The sequence below is a fragment of the Esox lucius genome, chromosome 7 (assembly GCF_011004845.1).
Source record: "Esox lucius isolate fEsoLuc1 chromosome 7, fEsoLuc1.pri, whole genome shotgun sequence".
Classification (NCBI taxonomy): Eukaryota; Metazoa; Chordata; class Actinopteri; order Esociformes; family Esocidae; genus Esox; species Esox lucius.
The window spans coordinates 32,040,435-32,061,632 of NC_047575.1; the positions used below are offsets into that span (position 1 = coordinate 32,040,435).

General features: G+C 41.6%; 1 protein-coding gene across 4 annotated transcripts in view; it reads right to left on the reverse strand.

The window, feature by feature from the left end:
* The window catches only part of pknox2 (pbx/knotted 1 homeobox 2), a 110,283-nt gene that overhangs the window by 22,885 nt on the left and 66,200 nt on the right, over positions 1-21,198 (reverse strand). For all 4 annotated transcript variants that reach the window (XM_034293195.1, XM_013134619.4, XM_020048371.3 and 1 more), the window contains 2 exons: positions 6,851-6,933; positions 5,862-5,998 (listed from right to left, as the gene is read on the reverse strand). In XM_034293195.1, the coding sequence (XP_034149086.1) occupies positions 5,862-5,998; positions 6,851-6,901 (188 nt within the window). In that variant the 5' untranslated portion in view covers positions 6,902-6,933. The remainder of the gene's footprint in view (positions 1-5,861; positions 5,999-6,850; positions 6,934-21,198) is intronic.

Consider the following 21,198-nt stretch of genomic DNA (forward strand, 5'->3'; position numbering starts at 1 on the left):
TTGTTTAAACCATTCATGGCCTTAATCTAATCCAGTCTAAAGCTTCAGTCTCTATACATCTGTTAAGACAAGAATTAGCTTCCAAAGAACAATATTTATTTCCCAAGTTATGTTTGTACAGTAATTGAAAGATGTTGACGAAATTGGAAAATATTGTTGGACAAAGTCAATAGAATTTGGGTGCAGACTCATCCCCTTGTCATGAACTGCTAGCATGTCTCTCTGTCAACTGTACCAGGGCTCAAACATACCAGATGGAGCAAACATTATGTCGAGCAATGTAATAGCAATGGTTTAAGACTTCCAATAATAACTTAATTCACTGTTCACCTACTATTTTTAGAACTTGTCAGACAACAGGTAAAATAACATAGATCATCACAAAATATCAGATAGTGACCTAGGTTTCTACCCTGATGCAAAAGATGCCTTCAACAACAAAGACAGGTAATGTATATTGAGTGAAAGGTTTTAACTCAAAATACCCAGATAAATCAAGTAGAACTCCAATTAATTTGCCAAGTAGATACTTTAAAAGTAGTCGAGTAATTTGGGTTGTGAACCAAATGCAATTTACCACTTGGCTGTGTATTACGAATGTCGCCCAGTCACAGACCCTCCCATTCAACCCCCGGTTCCAGTCAACAGCACATCATAAGATGATGAAGTGCATTGTTTACAAGGATTGCCTTCTGCAGGTTGCTTCTACATATGGTGCATGTACCTAACTCCCTTTGATCAGAGTTCAGTTGAATAATCAAATCGTAATTCACTTTGATAGTGAAAATCAGTGCACTATGTGTGTGTGTGTGTGTGTGTGTGCATGTGTATTCGCCCTGTATATCTTTGATGAAGGGCTGTGAGTTGACATATGCTTATATTCCCATGAATGGAAAAATGCCAACACCTCACCTCCTGCATCACCTGGCCTGCTCATCAATGGTCATCTTTTATTTTTGGAGTGTGTGTCTCAGATGCATGAGATGCAGAGAGGCCTGGGACTGAACATATTTACAATGTGGAACAGAAGGTTATTATGATTAGTAAAGTACAGCACAAATGTCAGTTAATAGCAAAATCCTTTTCATTACATGTTCATGATGCTATTGCTCTTAGATTATTACAGTGTATTTATGTCTTTCTGTAGGTGTTGCCCTTTATCCAAAAAAGTCATCTCTCAGTCTCTGTTAAAGTCAATCTCTATTCCTAAACAATTTGAATTGCTAGCTAGCCACTAGCCATAGGCCTTAAATTAAGGAAAGATTATACTCCTCCCATTACTGTTGTATACCACCCATCCTCTGTTAAGACAGGTATGCTAAACCAGCTAACCAATGTATTAGCCTAATTTATATAATCTGTAGTTATTATCCTTGGGGATTTTTTGTGTTGATTAATACCTGACCGAGCTGACAACTAAACAGACACAGGCTAATCTAAAGAATCCTAAGTCTATACTTAGCCATTACATATTGATAAATGACAAAGAAGTATATGGCAAGTGGTGTATTTCTACTACATATTAGTGACCGGTGCTTTCAGAATTCAGAGAGCCAAACTTTGCATTATGACTAAAAGACATTTTAGAAATATTTGCGAGTAAGCTTTCTTACAAGACCTTTATCAAAGCGACATTGACTGCATTTCTAGCACTAACAAACTTTACTTCTATTGCTGATAGACATGTTCCATATAAAAGAATAACAGTCAAGAAGAGATTCAATCCCTGGTTCACTTCAGGCATATTGTATGCTATTCATTAAAAAATATATAGTTTGGGATAAAGCTAGCAGCTTTTAATTCTGACTGGCAGACTTCTAAGCAATTAAGAAACTTCTGCATAAAACTTCTGACTGTTATGTTAACACACTATCCGAGTGTAGCTGGAATTCCTTGACTGTTCTGTTATAGAATGTTTTCCTTCCTGTGAGTACCTTGGATTTTCGTGAGATGTTAAGCTCTCTATGAAAACACACATTGAGGAACTGGTTTAAAAGCTTAAAGGGATAGTTTGTCAAAAATCATATTTCTGTCACAGTCCCCTTACCTGAGTAGGTCCTTCAGGCACACAGGAGTATTAAAAAAAATCCATTATTGAGCTCTGTCCTCAGTAATTAGCCTTATTACCATCATACAAATTCATGAATGGAAACCGTACATTTTCATTTCAAATAAATGGTTCTTCCAGTGTTTACCGGTCAGTTTTGTTCACAATTGTATCAATCCATGTGTTCATTTGGGAAGAAAGTGTATACACATTAAACGAAAGTATTCGCTAGCTAGAAATAAATTATTGTCTCCACTGGTTGAACTGGGTAACTTGATGGAATTATATTAACCTTTAGTCCTCTTCTAAGTGAACGTGGGGCACGATCCTCTGTATTAAAATGTTTCTCGCAAAAAGTGTACGTCTCGTTGGAAAAGTTGCTCCATTGATTCTCCCACAATATGACTCTGGAGAGGCAGAGGTATTGTCCTAATTGCAGAGTGGGTAGAATTTCATCAACTCAAGGTCCACAAGGAGGCAGAAGTCAAAATCAATACTTATAAACAAAGGAATTCCGGAAGTTCAAATTGTATGTATTTATCAAATGCATCGAATAACACAGTGCCATCCTGCACAATGAAATTCTTGTGATATGGCACATGACATCTACTTAGTAAGAATTAAGAAATATATAAAGAATTATACCAATAATATACAAGTGTAAACTAGTAGCTGTTTTAAAAAGCTAGGCGAAGCAACCTATCTTCACATAGCTTGTTGAGGTTAAAGTTAACGCTCACCTCGATGACCTCACTGCCGAAGAACAGAAGCTGTGTATGGATAGGAAATAGTTTGCTAGTACCAGTTTGAATTCAGCCAATTCCACTAGCTGTTTTGTCAGTGTACAGTTTAAATAATCGATGCTACCGCAACAGATTACTGCATGTAGTTTGAAATGTTTTGGTGTTGTCTTCTGCTTGCAATGCAGCTTGGCGATAGGTGTACAAACCGTTTCAGTTTATGAATTTGGACAATGCTGATAACGCTAATTACAGACTGGGACAGAGCTGAATAATGGATTGTTCGAAAAAATTACTCAATGTGTATTCAGGAATATCGTTTTGCAAGTGGACTTTTGGACGAACTATCCCTTTACGGTTAAAATGTATTTACTTTAGAGAAATACATGATGTCTGTCTTCTCAGGATAGAAATTAAATTGTTCAATCCAATTTGATGGTGCAAGCTTCATCATCAGTATTGAAACCTCTGGATTCAATCTATCATCAGTTCTGTGTTTTGTTACTGGTGCAAACTTTTGCATACATCCTTCTTACATCATACATCAATTTGTTACACACTACTTGGCTCTATCCTAGAGATACCATGGGCTTGCTCAGAGTTAAGTAAAACTGTTTTTGACTATTATGCATTCTACAATTCTGTAGGGCTCTCAAGGATTACATTTAAACATTCTAAGTTATTTCTAATTGAGTGGTTCTTTTTTTATTAGGGGTTGCTCATGGGGATTAGCTAAAGATTGTCCATTATAGCCTAATATTATTTGAGGTTTTCTTTAGCACTTCAGTAAGTATTGTGATTCAGTTGTGATGTAGTGATGAATTGTGATGTATTGAATCGTAATGTGTACCGTGATTTATATCGTATTGCAAGGTACTTGCCAATACCCACCCTTAAACATGCATGGTTTTGGCAAGGCTGAGATGCCCTTTAACTACATATTAACTGTTCCCCAATATCCCCATATATGACATCAGAGATAGTTGAGATATCCATTCCTGTTTTCCTTGTAAAATAATAAAAGAAACAGTTAAGTTGTATTACAGTTTAACAATTCCAAACAACATTGCTGTTTTACCCAACCCACATCGCAAATACTTTACATAAAAAATAATTATACAAACTGCAGTCTCCAGTGATTCCATTTAAAAGTGGGCTGAACCTCTTTCAGTTGGGCATAGTGGAGTGACCAGTGAAAAACAGACCACCTGCTAGTTTGTTAATAAGACAAACCAAAAGCAGCAGATCTTCATCAGGAGCTTCATAACTCATTAGGCTAATTATAACTATCACACATTGATTCTGCCGGTAATAATTAAGAGACAACTCGTCAAGGAGAATGGAGGAGCTAGTGAGCTCAGCACACAAAAAACTCACTATCCAGACAATTAGCAAAAAGAACTGACGTGCACACAATCATTAATAAGACGGAGATGGTGCAGACTTCCTGGATTAATTACAACAAAACTAAATACTAATAGCTTGCTACAAAACTTTCCAAACCCTGAAATGTGACAGGGAAGTAGAACAATATGAAACAGGGAAGGATAAGCTTTTTTGGGGTTGAGAATATACACACATGTATGTTACATGCTTACACACACGCACTCAAGCACACACATATACATACATATACATACATATATATATATACTATATATATATCATATACTATATATAATATATATATATATATATATATATATATATATATATATATATATATATATATATATATTATATATAGTATATGATATATATATGATATATAGTATATATATAGCAAGCCATGTGTGTGCTTGATATCATATATATCAAGTATATATCATGCTCACACACACACGCACTCAAGCACACCCTAGGTATGTATGTGTATATATGTATGTATATATATGTGGGCTTGAGTGCGTGTGTGTGTGTGAGCATGATTTCAAGTCCGCCTGTGAGTGTGTTTTCAGAAGGGTGGTCTGAGGCTGTCTGTTCCAGCACCCACAGCTCCCTTCAGGCTGGCTGCTCACATCAAAGAGAAGCCTTGTATCTCAGAGGAGCTTAGAAATTCAGCCCCAGGCTTGGCAAGGCCTTCACAGCACTTGCCTAAGGGGCCCGAGTTGGCCAATTGCAGAGCCAACAGCACACTCAGACAAGAGCAGCGGATAACTGCACAAGGGGAGAGACAAGGAGCTAGGGCAGCCAGCCGAGCAAAGAGTATGCAATGTCATCATGGAGTTAGCTGAAAATGGTAGTGTGTTCAGTAAATAATTTACTTCATAAATACATAATATTAGCCCATTATGAAAGTATATTAATATTGAAGTGATGAGTTGAGATGAGGGTGTTTTACCAAATGTACATACGTTTGGATTTTATTTGACTGTAACTGCCAAGTCCAGGCCAAAATACTGCTTGCGGACAAAATCTGGCTTGCGGCTGGTTTGACTAAAATGTCTATTTATTTTATTTACTTATGTTTATTTATTTATTTTATTTTGGGGGAGGAAACTTAAATATAACTGATAGATTCCACCTTGTAAATAATCCTAGAAATAAGTGGCAAATTGTAAGCGAGCAGTGTCAGGATCCCAAATGAGGTAAAATATATTTGTATGGTTTTTAGGCATGTTTTTGCTTGACAGACAGAGATGAGAATGTGCTTAAATATCTGTGGGTCAAAATGTAACCCATGCTGATGCTGTAACCCATGCTCTCGGTAAACAATTAATATATGTTAAATCCACCTGAATCCAAATATTTCCTTGCTTATCACAACAAATTGACTGTGACAATTTACTCAACATATTGTAATATAAGAACTAATGCTGATGTTTCCTGGTTTGATTTAAAATGTGTAAGTATGCCTGAATTGTGAATTATACACACTAATAATCTTTTAATCTAAGAATCTTGTTGACAGAGGCATTTCGAACGATAACTTCAGTAAACTATACTATTTTGCTGTTATAGTTCAAAGCCCAGTCAAAAGCCTTTTCTCTTTCCTGGGACCCCAATGGTCTTACCTTATTATCTTTTCTTCTTTCTGTCCCTTTTCGGTAGTATGTTTAGAAATGATATCTTACCTGTACACGGCCCGCTTGTCTGATTCCAGCTGGGCCTGGGGGTCAAGGGTCACACTGACAGGGGTGTTCCCTGCTGCAGAGGAAGCTGGAATGTGAACCTGCTGGGCCTTGGAGTTCTGTTGAGTGGTACCCGTCATCTGAAGGCACAGCAAACAGAACCACAGTTAAGGGCAATACACAGAGTAGTCAGAACTGGAATTTTTATTCCACTTATCTCTAACATATGCACACACACACAGTATATATATAACATTAACAAATAATATGAACATCATGAGAGTGGTTAGACAGCCAGGCTTGAGCTTTTTGCAAGGGCTACTGTATGAAAGAAGAATGTGTTTTTGTGACATGGTGGTGTGGATGTGTACAATGCCTCTCTTCAGTTTTGTGGGTCCCCTACCCCCACTTCCCTCCTCGTTCTACCTCTTTCTATCTCTGCCCAGGCCCCCTGCCCTCACCCCCTCAACCTTCAGAGAGAAGGAAATGTATGGGGCCCCTCCTCCGCTTCCCCCTTCATCCCTCCCTCACCAACCTTGGTTTGGGTAGCAAGCTTCAAATCTTAATCCCAGCCCCAAATGGGAAATAAATTAGCTTCTTCACACTTAACTAGCTCTCATTTGCATGTTGTTGCCAGCACTGACTGCGGATAGGGAGCTCTCCCCCTGGCACTAATCCTCCGGGAGGAAGGAGACAGTGGTGGGGGGGTGTTGCGGGGGGCTCTCTTATGAACCTGCTCCACTTCCTGCTCGAGTATGCTGCTGTGCAAGTATGAGAGTGAGGTTGAATTGTAAGTCTATGGTCATTTTCTCTTTTAGCGACAATGGTTAAGATCTAGTTAGGGAGAAGCAGGTCCTGGATCTGCGGTTTTGGTAGGGATAGCTTCTACCAAAAGCTGATTATGTGGTATTCCATTTGACTAAGGACAGAATGCTTTTTGTTTATATCCTGAACTGCTTTGACTTGAGCTGAGCCTTAAAGGAACAGGTGACCTGTTGGCTCTCCTGGTACGATGGTGGAGGGACGTTCTGAGTGGCCATCATTGTCAGTGCTGGTGCAGGGGACACATGGAGACCTGCAGGGGGAGAAAACAAATACTATGTCAGAATACATCCTCATATTTATCAGGGGTTGGTGAAAGTGGCAACTTTATCGACTGGCCCAAGATCAGAGCCTGTATTCATACATTTTTTTTAAAGCGGGCCGTAGGATTCCGTTTGCAATATTGATCCGAGAGCAACCTTGCCACTTTTTTATTTCTCCTTATCCGCTTCAGTGGGAAGCTTTTCCTAGCTACTCTAACTTCCTTTTCAATCTAAATTATGTAAATGAATATTTATATTTAAATAATAAAATACCTGATTGTTTGTCATTTAACAGGGTGATAACTGATAACACGTTTAATGAAAAACATGTAAAAAAATTTTTACAGAGATCAGCAGAAAACCCACTTCCAAATAAAAAAAATCTACAAAAAGATTTACTTGCTGCATATGATATAAAAAGTGTCTTGTGTTGAGCATAAGTGAGTGGTAGTTGTCTGGTGTATGGCTGCACTAGGCAACCACAAGGTGCTACGATTAAGATGTGGGAGATGGGAAGGATACTAAACGTTCTATTCTATTTCAGTTTTTGCTGTCTTTTACGTACATACTTTGTTTCTCTCTCCATTCCCTTCACCATCTCATTCACACACACATAAGCCTGATTCATTTACCAGTGCAAGATGTATATCCAATATCCAATGGAGCATCATAGGTAACACTATAATTGGACTCAACAACATAACAATAAGGGAATGGTACCTTTGTTTTCCCTACCAGATATGATTATAGTTTTGACACCAAGCCAATCAGTGTCCAATTAAACCTCCATTCAGTTGACTAATTGCTATTGTCCAGAGTTGGATTTCAGTAGAGTTCCTTGGGGAGCTAATTGTCTTACAGAGTTGGTCTCTGGGGTTGACACACACCCTTTAGATACTTCGCTGATGTTTTTAAAATTGCATGCATCATCTTCCGCTTATCCGGGGCCGGGTCGCGGGGGCAGCAGTCTAAGCAGGGATGCCCAGACTTCCCTCTCCCCAGACACTTCCTCCAGCTCTTCCGGGGGGACACCGAGGCGTTCCCAGGCCAGCCGGGAGACATAGTCCCTCCAGCGTGTCCTAGGTCTTCCCCGGGGTCTCTTCCCGGTGGGACGGGACCGGAACACCTTCCCAGGAAGGCGTTCCGGAGGCATCCGAAACAGATGCCCAAGCCACCTCAGCTGACCCCTCTCGATGTGGAGGAGCAGCGGCTCTACTCTGAGCTCCTCCCGGGTGACCGAGCTTCTCACCCTATCTCTAAGGGATCGCCCAGCCACCCTGCGGAGAAAGCTCATTTCGGCCGCCTGTATCCGGGATCTTGTCCTTTCGGTCATGACCCAAAGCTCATGACCATAGGTGAGAGTAGGAACGTAGATTGACCGGTAAATCGAAAACTTCGCCTTGCGGCACAGCTCTTTCTTCACCACGACAGACCGATACATCGACCGCATTACTGCAGAAGCTGCACCGATCCGTCTGTCAATCTCCCGTTCCATCCTTCCCTCACTCGTGAACAGGACCCCTAGATACTTAAACTCCTCCACTTGAGGCAGGCACTCTCCACCAACCTGAAGTGGGCAAGCCACCCTTTTCCGACTGAGGACCATGGCCTCGGATTTGGAGGTACTGATTTTCATCCCCACCGCTTCACACTCGGCTGCAAACCATCCAAGTGCATGCTGAAGGTCCTGGCTTGAAGGGGCCAACACGACAACATCATCCGCAAAGAGCAGAGACGAAATCGTGTGGTCCCCAAACCTGACACCCTCCGGCCCCTGGCTGCGCCTAGAAATTCTGTCCATAAAAATTACGAACAGAACCGGTGACAAAGGGCAGCCCTGCCGGAGTCCAACATGCACAGGGAACAAGTCTGACTTACTGCCGGCAATGCGGACCAAGCTCCTGCTTCGGTCGTACAGGGACCTGACAGCCCTTAGCAAAGGACCCAGGACCCCATATTCCCAAAGCACTCTCCACAGGATGCCGCGAGGGACACAGTCGAATGCCTTCTCCAAATCCACAAAACACATGTGGACTGGTTGGGCAAACTCCCATGAACCCTCCATCACCCTGTAGAGGGTATAGAGCTGGTCCAGTGTTCCACGGCCTGGACGAAAACCACACTGTTCCTCCTGAATCCGAGGTTCTACTATCGGCCGTATTCTCCTCTCTCCAGAACCCTGGCATAGACTTTCCCGGGGAGGCTGAGAAGTGTGATCCCCCTATAGTTGGAACACACCCTCCGGTCCCCCTTCTTATAAAGAGGGACCACCACCCCGGTCTGCCATCCCAGAGGCACTGTCCCCGACTGCCATGCGATGTTGCACAGGCGTGTCAGCCAAGACAGCCCCACAACATCCAGAGACTTGAGGTACTCAGGGCGGATCTCATCCACCCCCGGTGCCTTGCCACCGAGGAGTTTCTTAACCACCTCGGTGACTTCAGCCCGGGTGATGGACGAGTCCACCTCTGAGCCTTCATCCTCTGCTTCCTCAATGGAAGACGTGACGGCGGGATTGAGGAGATCCTCGAAGTACTCCTTCCACCGCCCGACGACATCCCCAGTTGAGGTCAACAGCTGCCCACCTCTACTGTAAACAGCGTTGGTAGGGTACTGTTTCCCTCTCCTGAGGCGCCGGATGGTTTGCCAGAATCTCTTCGAGGCCAGCCGATAGTCCTTCTCCATGGCCTCACCGAACTCCTCCCAGGCCCGAGTTTTTGCCTCCACAACCACCCGGGCTGCAGTCCGCTTGGCATGTCGGTACCCGTCAGCTGCCTCTGGAGTCCCACAAGCCAACCAGGCCTGATAGGACTCCTTCTTCAGCTTGACAGCATCCCTTACTTCCGGTGTCCACCACCGGGTTCGGGGATTGCCGCCTCGACAGGCACCGGAGACCTTACGGCCACAGCTCCGAGCGGCCGCTTCAACAATGGCGGTGGAGAACATGGTCCACTCGGACTCAATATCTCCAACCTCCCTCGGGATCCAGTCAAAGCTCTGCCGAGGTGGGAGTTAAAGATCTCTCTGACAGGAGACTCGGCCAGACGTTCCCAGCAGACCCTTACAGTACGCTTGGGCCTGCCGAGTCTGTCCAGCTTCCTCCCCCGCCATCGGATCCAACTCACAACCAGGTGGTGATCAGTTGACAGCTCCGCCCCTCTCTTCACCCGAGTGTCCAAGACATATGGCCGCAGGTCAGATGAAACGACAACAAAGTCGATCATCGACCTGCGGCCTAGGGTGTCCTGGTGCCACGTGCACTGATGGACACCCTTATGCTTGAACATGGTGTTCGTTATGGACAAACTGTGACTAGCACAGAAGTCCAATAACAGAACACCACTCGGGTTCAGATCAGGGGGGCCGTTCCTCCCAATCACGCCCCTCCAGGTATCACTGTCGTTGCCCACGTGGGCGTTGAAGTCCCCCAGTAGAACGATAGAGTCCCCAGTCGGAGCACTTTCCAGCACCCCTCCCAGAGACTCCAAGAAGGTCGGGTACTCTGCACTGCCGTTCGGCCCGTAGGCACAAACAACAGTGAGAGACCTATCCCCGACCCGTAGGCGCAGGGAAACGACCCTCTCGTTCACCGGGGTTAAACTCCAACACATGGCGGCAGAGCTGGGAGCTATAAGCAAACCCACACCCAGGCCCGCCGCCTCTCACCATGGGCAACTCCAGAGTGGTGAAGAGTCCATCCTCTCTCAAGGAGTGTGGTTCCAGAGCCCAAGCCGTGCGTAGAGGTGATCCCGACTACCTCTAGTCGGAACCTCTCAACCTCACGCACCATCTCAGGCTCCTTCCCCGCCAGCGAGGTGACATTCCACGTCCCTAGAGCTAGTTTCCGTGTCCGGGGATCGGGTTGTCTAGGCCCCCGCCTTCGACTGCCGCCCGATCCTCTCTGCACCGGCCCCTTATGGTCCCTCCTGTGGGTGGTGAGCCCACGGGAGGGCGGCCCCATGTCGCTCGTTCGGGCTTGGCCGGCCGGGCCCCATGGGAAAGGCCCGGCCACCAGGCGCTCGCGAACGAGCCCCAACCCCGGGCCTGGCTCCAGGGTGGGGCCCCGGCTGCGCCATGCCGGGCGACGTCACAGGACACACAATTTTCTTCTTCATTAAGGGGTTTTTGAACCGCTCTTAGTCTGACCCATCGCCTAGGACCTGTTTGCCTTGGGAGACCCTACCAGGGGCATATAGCCCCAGACAACATAGCTCCTAGGGTCACTCGGGTACTCAAACCCCTCCACCACGTTAAGGTGGCAGTTCAAGGAGAGGTGTTTTTAAAATGACATTGTAAATTAAAAGCTTCAAACCATTTAAAGGATAATCGATATCAGGACACTTATAGGTACAGAAATGGCATCCTCCATACCAACAGGTGGACCATGACTGCAGGCACTGATCACTATCTTGTTAGTTGCTCTGCCTTGGTTTTAGAGAGGCCCTGCAATGTGGAGGTCAAACACTGTCAGCCTGTGAGCATTATCCCAAATATAAGAATTACAAGTCTTCATGGACACCCAAGAATGTTGGTGGCAACTATTCCTTGTACGTCATCTGTACATTTGGGAAGGAATATAAGTTTGAACCTTGGCATGTAAAATTAGAACAACGGTCATGACACTATTTTGTGTTGGTCTCTGTACGGGTACTTTTTCATGATACCTGTTCCTCCGTATATACGATTAAACCTGAAATAATTAACTGTTATGCTAACGACTGAAGAGTTTTTACTTGATGAATTGCGAACACTTTTCCATCTTGCACAATACCAAAGCGTTTGTTTTTTTGATGGTGAAATCTGTATCCTTGCCAAAAGTTAGTAGAGGTGAAAATCCTCCCCAAAACCAGCAGTTCTGCTACACAGAATGTGAGACTGAGTGGTCGGCAGAGTCTATTGCATTGAGTTATCCCGGCAGCCTGAGGACAGTCCAGTGCTGCATCTGATATTCACGAGTGATTTCCTCTAGATGTGCCAGATAGGTGATTGGCAAAATAAACCTTTATTAAACACACACATATATACATGCACACACACACAAACACAAATGCACATAAGGACCCCCTACCTGCATCACAACCTTTTCTGTAAACACAGCAGGTTCATCTCAGCAGGTGTCTAATGCTCTATGTGCCTGTGGCTTATATGTATACAGTGACCTAGCTTTTTATACAGTCACTTTCAGCTATTCATATAAATATATAGTTGTGGTCCTATTAGAAAACTGAGGTCATGCCACCTAATCATGTTGGCTGAGGAGCACTCAAAGCCTTAGATTATTACCATGGACCCCTGGTATGTGAAAAATGTCAAGCATAATTCATTGTTTAAAATGCACTTTAAATTCAGTCATTGAGCTCTAATATTGTTAAGTGTGTTACTCTAAGACTCCAGCAATATACCTAATGACCATACTTTTCTCTGATTTGTTTGTTATTTGATCAGAGATGTTGTTATACAGTGGGGAGAACAAGCATTTGATACACTGCTGATTTTGCAGGTTTTTCTACTTACAAAGCATGTAGAAGACTGTCATTTTTTATCATAGGTACACTTTAACTGTGAGAGACGGAACCTAAAACAAAAATCCAGAAAATCACATTGTATGATTTTTAAATAATTAATTTGCATTTTATTGCATGACATAAGTATTTGATCACCTACCAACCAGTAAGTAAGGCTCTCACAGACCTGTTAGTTTTTCTTTAAGAAGCCCTTCTGTTCTCCACTTATTACCTGTATTAACTTCACCTCTTTGAATAGTTACCTGTATAAAAGACACCTGTCCACACACTCATCAAACAACAGTCTCCAACCTCTCCACAATGGCCAAGACCAGAGGGCTGTGTAAGGACATCAGGGATAAAATTGTAGACCTGCACAAGGCTGGGATGGGCTACAGGACAAAAGGCAATCAGCTGTGAGAAGGCAACAACTGTTGGCACAGTTATTAGAAAATGGAAGAAGTTCAAGATGACGGTCAATCGGGCATCAATGATCATGAGGAAGGTGAGGGATCAGCCCAGAACTACACGGCAGGACCTGGTCAATGACCTGAAGAGAGCTGGGAGCACAGTCTCAAAGAAAACCATTAGTAACACACTACGCCGTCATGGATTAAAATCCTGCAGCGCACGCAAGGTCCCCCTGCTCAAGCCAGCACATGTCCAGGCCCGTCTGAAGTTTGCCAATGACCATCTGGATGAACCAGAGGAGGAATGGGAGAAGGTAATTGGTTTGATTTAGACAAAATAGAGCTTTTTGGTCTGAAACTCCACTCGCCTTGTTTGGAGGAAGAAGAAGGATGAGTACAACCCTAAGAACACCATCCCAACCGTGAAGCATGGAGGTGGAAACATCATTCTTTGGGGATGCTTTTCTGCAAAGGGGACAGGACGACTGCACCCTATTGAGGGGAGGATGGATGGGGCCATGTATCGCGAGATCTTGGCCAACAACCTCCTTCCCTCAGTAAGAGTATTGAAGATGGTTCGTGGCTTGGTCTTCCAGCATGACAACAACCCGAAACACACAGCCAGGGCACTAAGTATTGGCTCCATAAGAAGTATCTCAAGGTCCTGGAGTGGCCAGTCTCTAGACCTGAACCCAATAGAAAATCTTTGGAGGGAGCTGAAAGTCCGTATTGCCCAGCAACAGCCCCGAAACCTGAAGGATCTGGAGAAGGTCTGTATGGAGGAGTGGGCCAAAATCCCTGCTGCAGTGTGTGCAAACCTGGTCAAGAGCTACAGGAAACATATGATCTCTGTAATTGCAAACAAAGGTTTCTGTACCAAATATTAAGTTCTGCTTTTCTGATGTATCAAATACTTATTTCATGCATTAAAATGTAAATTAATTACTTAAAAATCATGCAATGTGATTTTCTGGATTTTTGTTTTAGATTCCGTCTCTCACAGTTGAAGAGTACCTATGATCAAAATTACAGACTTCTACATGCTTTGTAAGTGGGAAAACCTGCATAATCGGCAGTGTATCAAATACTTGTTCTCCCCACTGTGTATGTCTTTGAGAATTTTTTGATGAGGTAGCAAACACTATAGAGTACACACGCTGCCCAGTTTATTTTGTACAACAACCACCCACACCTTTACATGACAAGATATTTAGTACCTCAGACATCCAAGTTAATGGACAATAGTATCATTTAGAGAATCAGAGATGATAATCCTGCCCTTTAAGAGAATATAAAAGATCCAACAAATTCAAACTGCGATTGATTTTAACTGTTCATGATTTTTGTGTGGGAGGGTGCACAGACCTTCTAGAGCTAAGCCTTGCTTTATAAATAAACGCTATGTGAAAACTTGAGTTAACAAGCTTACTGTACAGGCGTAATATTTAGCAAAGAGACATGGAATACACAGGATCCGTGCAATCAGCTATACCAGAACCCGAATAAGCTTCAAGCAACTTCTTAAAGGTTTTTACCTTAATTGCAGATAATCATATCCATTTCAGGAAAAGTATAGAAGACATAGATCCAACCCATGGTTCATGTCTTATCTATAACAAGTAATACACAGTTGAAATGTTGCATGGGTCAAGCAAAGAAAAACAATCATTAAGCATCAGAGGTGTTTCAGGGTAACCAAATATGTACTTGAGTACAGAGAAACTCATGTCATATTTGATGGTATGTCACTGTCACAATTGGATGTCATGAAATTAGAGAGAAAAACTGTATAAAGTGACAGAAAACTGTATATGATAGGTTTTTTACACAATGAGAGATTTTTTTGCTGGAATCAGCCAAAGTAGCGTACAGAAACTTGACCTGTCCTTCTCAGTTTCTAACATCTAGACATATTTTCAAAGGCTACATTAGCTAACTTGATACATCTTAAATCTTTATAGATTGAAGATTTTACTTTAAGCTGTACAAAGCATGAAAGGACAACTCACCGTCAGACATTGTGTTTAAAAATAGTTTTTGGCTATGGAAAGGAAAATTTATTTGTCATTTACTTATTAGTTAAGTTTGAAATACAAATATATTAACACCAATGATTTCAATGGGAGCCATATTTTGCTTATGTTGTATTAATTGGCACAAAACGAATTGTGCCAAATTGGGGGAAAAAAACAAATTGCCAATATTCCCATAATTTATGATCTTGTCAGCCTGCTATTTCTCTCCAAACACAAGGATGTTGACTCAGGCAGGATGAGTATAATGAGAGGATTTTATTAGACTCCCTCTTTATAAAAATTACCAGCACAGCAGATATAGACTAAAATATATTAACCAAATGGTGGTTTGCACTTGTTCATAATACCACATTACCTGAACCAGTAAGTATTCTTGTATTGTAAGTCAGACCTCCATGTAAACACATTGTCTGATTGTAAATGGAATCCTGCCGCTTTTTGGAAAATGTTAATTTATGTCTACTACTCCATAAGGGAGGAGCCTCTAGTAACCTTGACAACTACTGCACAATTTCTAAATAATCTTGTCTAACAAAGATTCCAATTACTGGTGCATACAGTTGAAATGGAGAAAATACAGTTGGCTATATTAAAATGAGTTAATTATTTGACAAGCATTGACAAGTTTTTGATCATCACTTTTTTGATCATTTTGACATACCGTGTTTACAATTAATTTAAACATGGTTAAATAACCGTTAATAAGGTAAGTAAGCATTTTACTTTTTGTATTACAATAATATTGAAATGTCTTTCCAAAGCATTTCCATAATAAAAGTACCATAGGATTTAGAAATGTTGTGCTACACAATTTCAATGACTCATGTTCAATGACTCATGTTCAATGACACCAGAAAAGGAACCAGGGGCAAGCCTAATTCAGTCAGCTTGCAATTGAAAATGATGAATGTTGTTGCCCGCACAGTATTCAAACCAGGGTCGCCCATATCAAAGGCTGTCTTTAGCTACTTTACCACAGAACTTCACACTTATTAAGTGTCGTATAGCGTCTTGACATCATTTTGTCACGCATTAACATCATACCAAGTTTGAATACTTCGCTAGATACCATTAAGCATTGTGTTAAACTGACTAACTAGAGTTCTTATTAAGTTCTTATTAATTTTACCAAAAAGCTCTATTTTTGTCTCATCAGACCATTCCTCCTCTGGATCATCCAGATGTTCATTGGCAAACTTCTGACGGGCCTGGACATGCGCTGGCTTGAGCAGGGGGACCTTGCGTGCGCTGTAGGATTTAATCCATGACGGCGTAGTGTGTTACTAATGGTTTTCTTTGAGACTGTGGTCCCAGCTCCCTTCAGGTCATTGACCAGGTCCTGTTGTGTAGTTCTGGGCTGATCCCTCACCTTCCTCATGATCATTGATGCCCCACGAGGTGAGATCTTGCATGGAGCCCCAGACCGAGGGAGATTGACCGTAATCTTGAACTTCCATTTTCTAATAATTGAGCCAACAGCCTTCTCACCAAGCTGCTTGCCTATTGTCCTGTAGCCCATCCCAGTCTTGTGCAGGTCTACAATTTTATCCCTGATAGCTCTCTGGTCTTGGCCATTGTGTAGAGGTTGGAGACTGTTTGATTGAGTGTGTGGACATACATCTTTTATACAGGTAACGAGTTCAAACAGGTGCAGTTAATACAGGTAATGAGTAGAGAACAGGAGGGATTCTTAAAGAAAAACTAACAGGTCTATGAAAGCCGGAATTCTTACTGGTTGGTAGGTGATCAAATACTTATGTCATGCAATAAAATGCAAATTAATTTTTTAAAACCATATACTGTGATTTTCGTTTTAGATTCCATCTCTCACAGTATGATAAAAATGACAGACCTCTACATGCTTTGTAAGTAGGAAATCAGCAGTGTATCAAATACTTGTTCTCCCCACTTTATGTGTGTATGTATGTATGTATGTATGTATGCATGTATGTATAGCAGAGAGTCAGATATTTCAGGCAGACTTGTAAGTGAAATGATAACACTTATTATTCCAAATTTATAGCTTATATTTAGTTCGCACCAGCACACCTATCGAGGCCATTGTAGGTCATACTAGGATGAGCGAAAACTGCAACTTCCCAGCCTCTGAATGTTATAGAAACACGACAATTTCAATGATTAATGGCCACAAGTAGCTATATTATACATATTATATATATATAACTACTTGTGGCCATTATATATATATATATTTTATATATATAAATAAATGTTTGAACATATTTTGGGGGATTTACAACATTTAATAGGTGTTACAAAATGGTTAAAAATATCAGAATTTTGCCACAATTTCTAATCAGGATTAAAACTATCTTGGTGCTTTTAAAGGTTGAAATATGTTGTTTGTTAGGATAAAAGAATTGCCAATTTTAGCATACCCGGTTACCATTAGCGTAAAGAATGTTCATGCTCTACTGTGATTAAAAATAGTGTCTACAGTTTGATGGGTTGCAAAATACTGCACACAGACTCAGACAACCAGACAGTACAGGAAGTGTTTGAATGGATATTCATCTCTTCCCCAGACACAGACAGGATTAACGAGAGGACAGGAATACTCCAACAGGGAGCTCATCCTATCCCAGGACACAGGCCTTGCACCAATGTTAGTGGCCAAATCAGATTTTTTAAATCCAGCATCTTAGCCCCAACTTAAATCAATGCAGCTTTTAACACATCATCCTGCTAATGATAATCAGCCCTTCATCGACAACTGCGTCCCTGAAAAGGCATTTCTGAATAGCCATCTTCATATTTGATCCTGGCTCTGATCGGACATGAGGAGTTTTAATCCAAAATAATACAATCTGAGGATGTTATGTGTGTGTGGCTGTGTTTTGAACTATACATTTGGGATGCAAATAGCCCTAAACTGTGATTAAAATTTTTTTCAATTGGTGAAATTTTTCCAGATTTCACCAATTGATTTTTCAATTTATTTAATTTTCCAAAAAATAAAGAAGGACATTTTAGGTTTAGGGCAAATGTTACAGTTTAAGGTTAGGATTTTAAGGTTAGGTTGCTTTTTTAAGAAAACCAAACAAGGGACTTCTGTTTTTCTTGGCACGTATAATTTCAGTTTAGGGTTAGTGTAAGGTTTAGGGTCAGGATTAGTAGAAGTAGGATTTTAAGGCCAATCAACTTTGTTGTCTCCATTTGCATAGCTAAATAAATATGATTTGTATACTGATTGCTCTTCCTAGTTTGTGATCTCCTATCAGCTAAAAGGCATCCTCTCCGTTATCGGTTCTCATTTGAATTGCAAATGTGGGAGCAGGTTTTTTTTGGCACATTAATTGATGAGACTAAGAGATAAAGCAATTCCAATTATTGCACAGTATTTTCGGCAGACTCGCAATTCTCCAATGCCTGGAGGGATGCAGTACAGTACAGTACTACACACACGCACACGCACGCACACACACACACACACACACGGACTGTACCTACATGCAAACTCACAGACATACACAAATATACTGTACATACAATCCAGTCATACTCACAAACAAACAAATACTGAACATACCTACTAACACACATACACACACCCACATCCACACACATACACACACACACACACACAATCAAACACACTCACAAACATACAGAGATGAACAACAAAGGAGCCAATAAACAGCACCTGTATTTTTAAGGAGTGAAATATAACACTCAAATGTGGTGAACCCAGTGTAGACTCCGGGGAACGCTGCCTGCCTTCCTGCCGTACACAGTATGCCATATGAAGGACCTCGGCCACCTGGACCATGGACTGGTCAGGACTGGTTACTGCAACTCTATGGCACATTGTTATTTTGACTATTGTTTTGTATTATTGTGTTTGAAGTTATCACAGTGTAAACAGTTGTTTTGACTGATTTGTAATACTATTCTAATCAAGAGGAATGTTCGAAAAGCATCAATGGACCGAGAAGTATCATTGATGAGTGCATATTGCTGTTGATGTCAAAATGTAATGGCAAGGATAAAGAAGTCAAACAACTGCTCAAAAAACGATATAAATATTTTCTTAATTGGTAGGAGTGTAGATACAAAGGAAGACACTGTTACCATTCAATCAGATTCATATTACATAATATTACAGTACCACTCCTTTTTCAAATGAAATTTTCCAACCAGGCACCTTTACTATATGACTTTGAAAGCCTGTGGCCGAACACTGTTTACCCATAGTATTTATATAAAATCCATATCCAGTCTCATGATCTGATGATCGCTTTAGACTGTGTTTACAGGTCACGTCAGATCATAATGTAGTCAGGCAACATTGGGCTCTGTAATCAGGAAATTTGGGAAATGTTGTAAAAGTATAAGCTGCATAAGCAAATGTGTCTGTTCTTTAAGGGAAGAATCGATAAGTTGGATGAGACCAAGGTTATCACACTATAAGGTTCCCAAATACAACTACACTAGTTCTGTGTGCTGCCAGGATGAAAGGTTGTATTTCAGAGGTTTTTTAACAAGACCCTTGTTCGGTGGCTGAAATGTTGGCTTTGATCGGCGAGTATTCCCACCAGGTTCTTCTTGCTCTTTGAGAGGCCTGGCTGAGGAAAAGCTAAAGATGTCATCAATAATTCTTGACATGACCCCTGACCACAATCGTTAGCTTGTCTGATAATGGTGGCTAATTTATACAAGCACCTAGGGTGCTCGGGCTATTGATGAGGCTGGCTGTGGCAGGTGAAAGCACTGCAGTATCTAGCTGCTCATGTATCTGGCTGGCTCTAATCATCATGTTATCTGCATCTTACATACTGTGTGGTAACATACCCATTTGCATGTATATCACAATTTCATCTTTCCTTCTTTCTTTTTCTACAACACATGCAGCTAACCACACAAACCCATGTGCAGCACGCATGCACAAACACAATGCACATAAACACCTATGGTCATTTTGGTTTTTAGGCTAGTGATCTTTGACTAGAATTTGACTAAATACAATTAAATAAATTTTCAGTAATGGTTACACAGTAAGCCTAACATCACTAAAAACAAAAACCTGTCTTCCTTCATATTGGAGGCAAACAAATTGCACACATTCACACCAGATATAGTGCCATACTATAATTGCAATTAGGACCAATGTGGCAAGCTAGCTAAGAATTTAAACTTATTCTCAGATAGGTTTTGATTATAGCTGGTTATACAATCAAATATAATAGAAAAAAAGATGAATGAACAAGATCAGATACTTGGCTGTAGTGTTTAGCGTGAAGGCATAAAGTAAACTTCACTGTAGATGCAAGTGGTTGTCAAAGCACTTCTGGGTTTACATTTCACTCCAGGAGGAGCAGTAGAGGCTGCTTAAAAATAATCTTGTCCCAAATAAATCTAAACTGAAAGTGAGTATATACCATCACGGTTACATACACGTTTTTTTTCATACCTCGACCTGAGTTAGCAGCACTGGTCATTTACTGCTATTGGACAAAACCATGAGTCATCACCTTTAACTTGAACAATATCTGGAAAATAATGCATGATGTAAAAGATGTGTTCAAGAATGCATTAGCTTAGTGAAACTGACCTTCCATGTAGTTCCATTATATTCCAGCCATGAGTTCTTATCCTTTTTATACCATGGCTATAATTTAATGTATTTGTCGATATTTGACAATATCAACTGATATTGTCAAATACTAGCAGGCAAAAGTAGTTGCTTTGGTAACCAAACAAACTTGCTAGTTTAGCCAAGCATAGAACCAATCCATCAGCCTAAATTGAATTTCACAATACCAACAATGTTTTAATTTTACATTTTGCTTCAAAATGCAGCTCAAGAATTCACGTTATACACACCCTACCATGCATGACCATCTACTTGTTTCTAATCACCTAGATGTTTCACCTATCTCCCTCTTGTGGTCAAGTTGACCTGTGCATGGGTAATACAGGAGGCAGAGCTGGACTTGAGCTTATCTCCTTCACCACCAACAGTCATCATCGCAGCTCACCAGCCGATGTGGGCTGTGTATCCTGAATGTGGTGCATACTTCCCCCTGCTGAACATATCTATTGCCCAGTCCATTTACTACTAGTCAGTCAGACACTGAGAACAAAATATGTTTGTCAACTAACATGAAAAATAAGGAAAACAACACTGGCATACACACAAACATTTATGTTCCTCTTTTGCCAATACAGAACAAGCGTCAGATTTCTAACAAATCTGTGTGTGAGGTCTGGCCCTAGCTAACACCATGGTGTCCCTGAACGCAACACTCCTCTCGGGTCCATCTCCAGTTCTGGCCCTAGCCAAC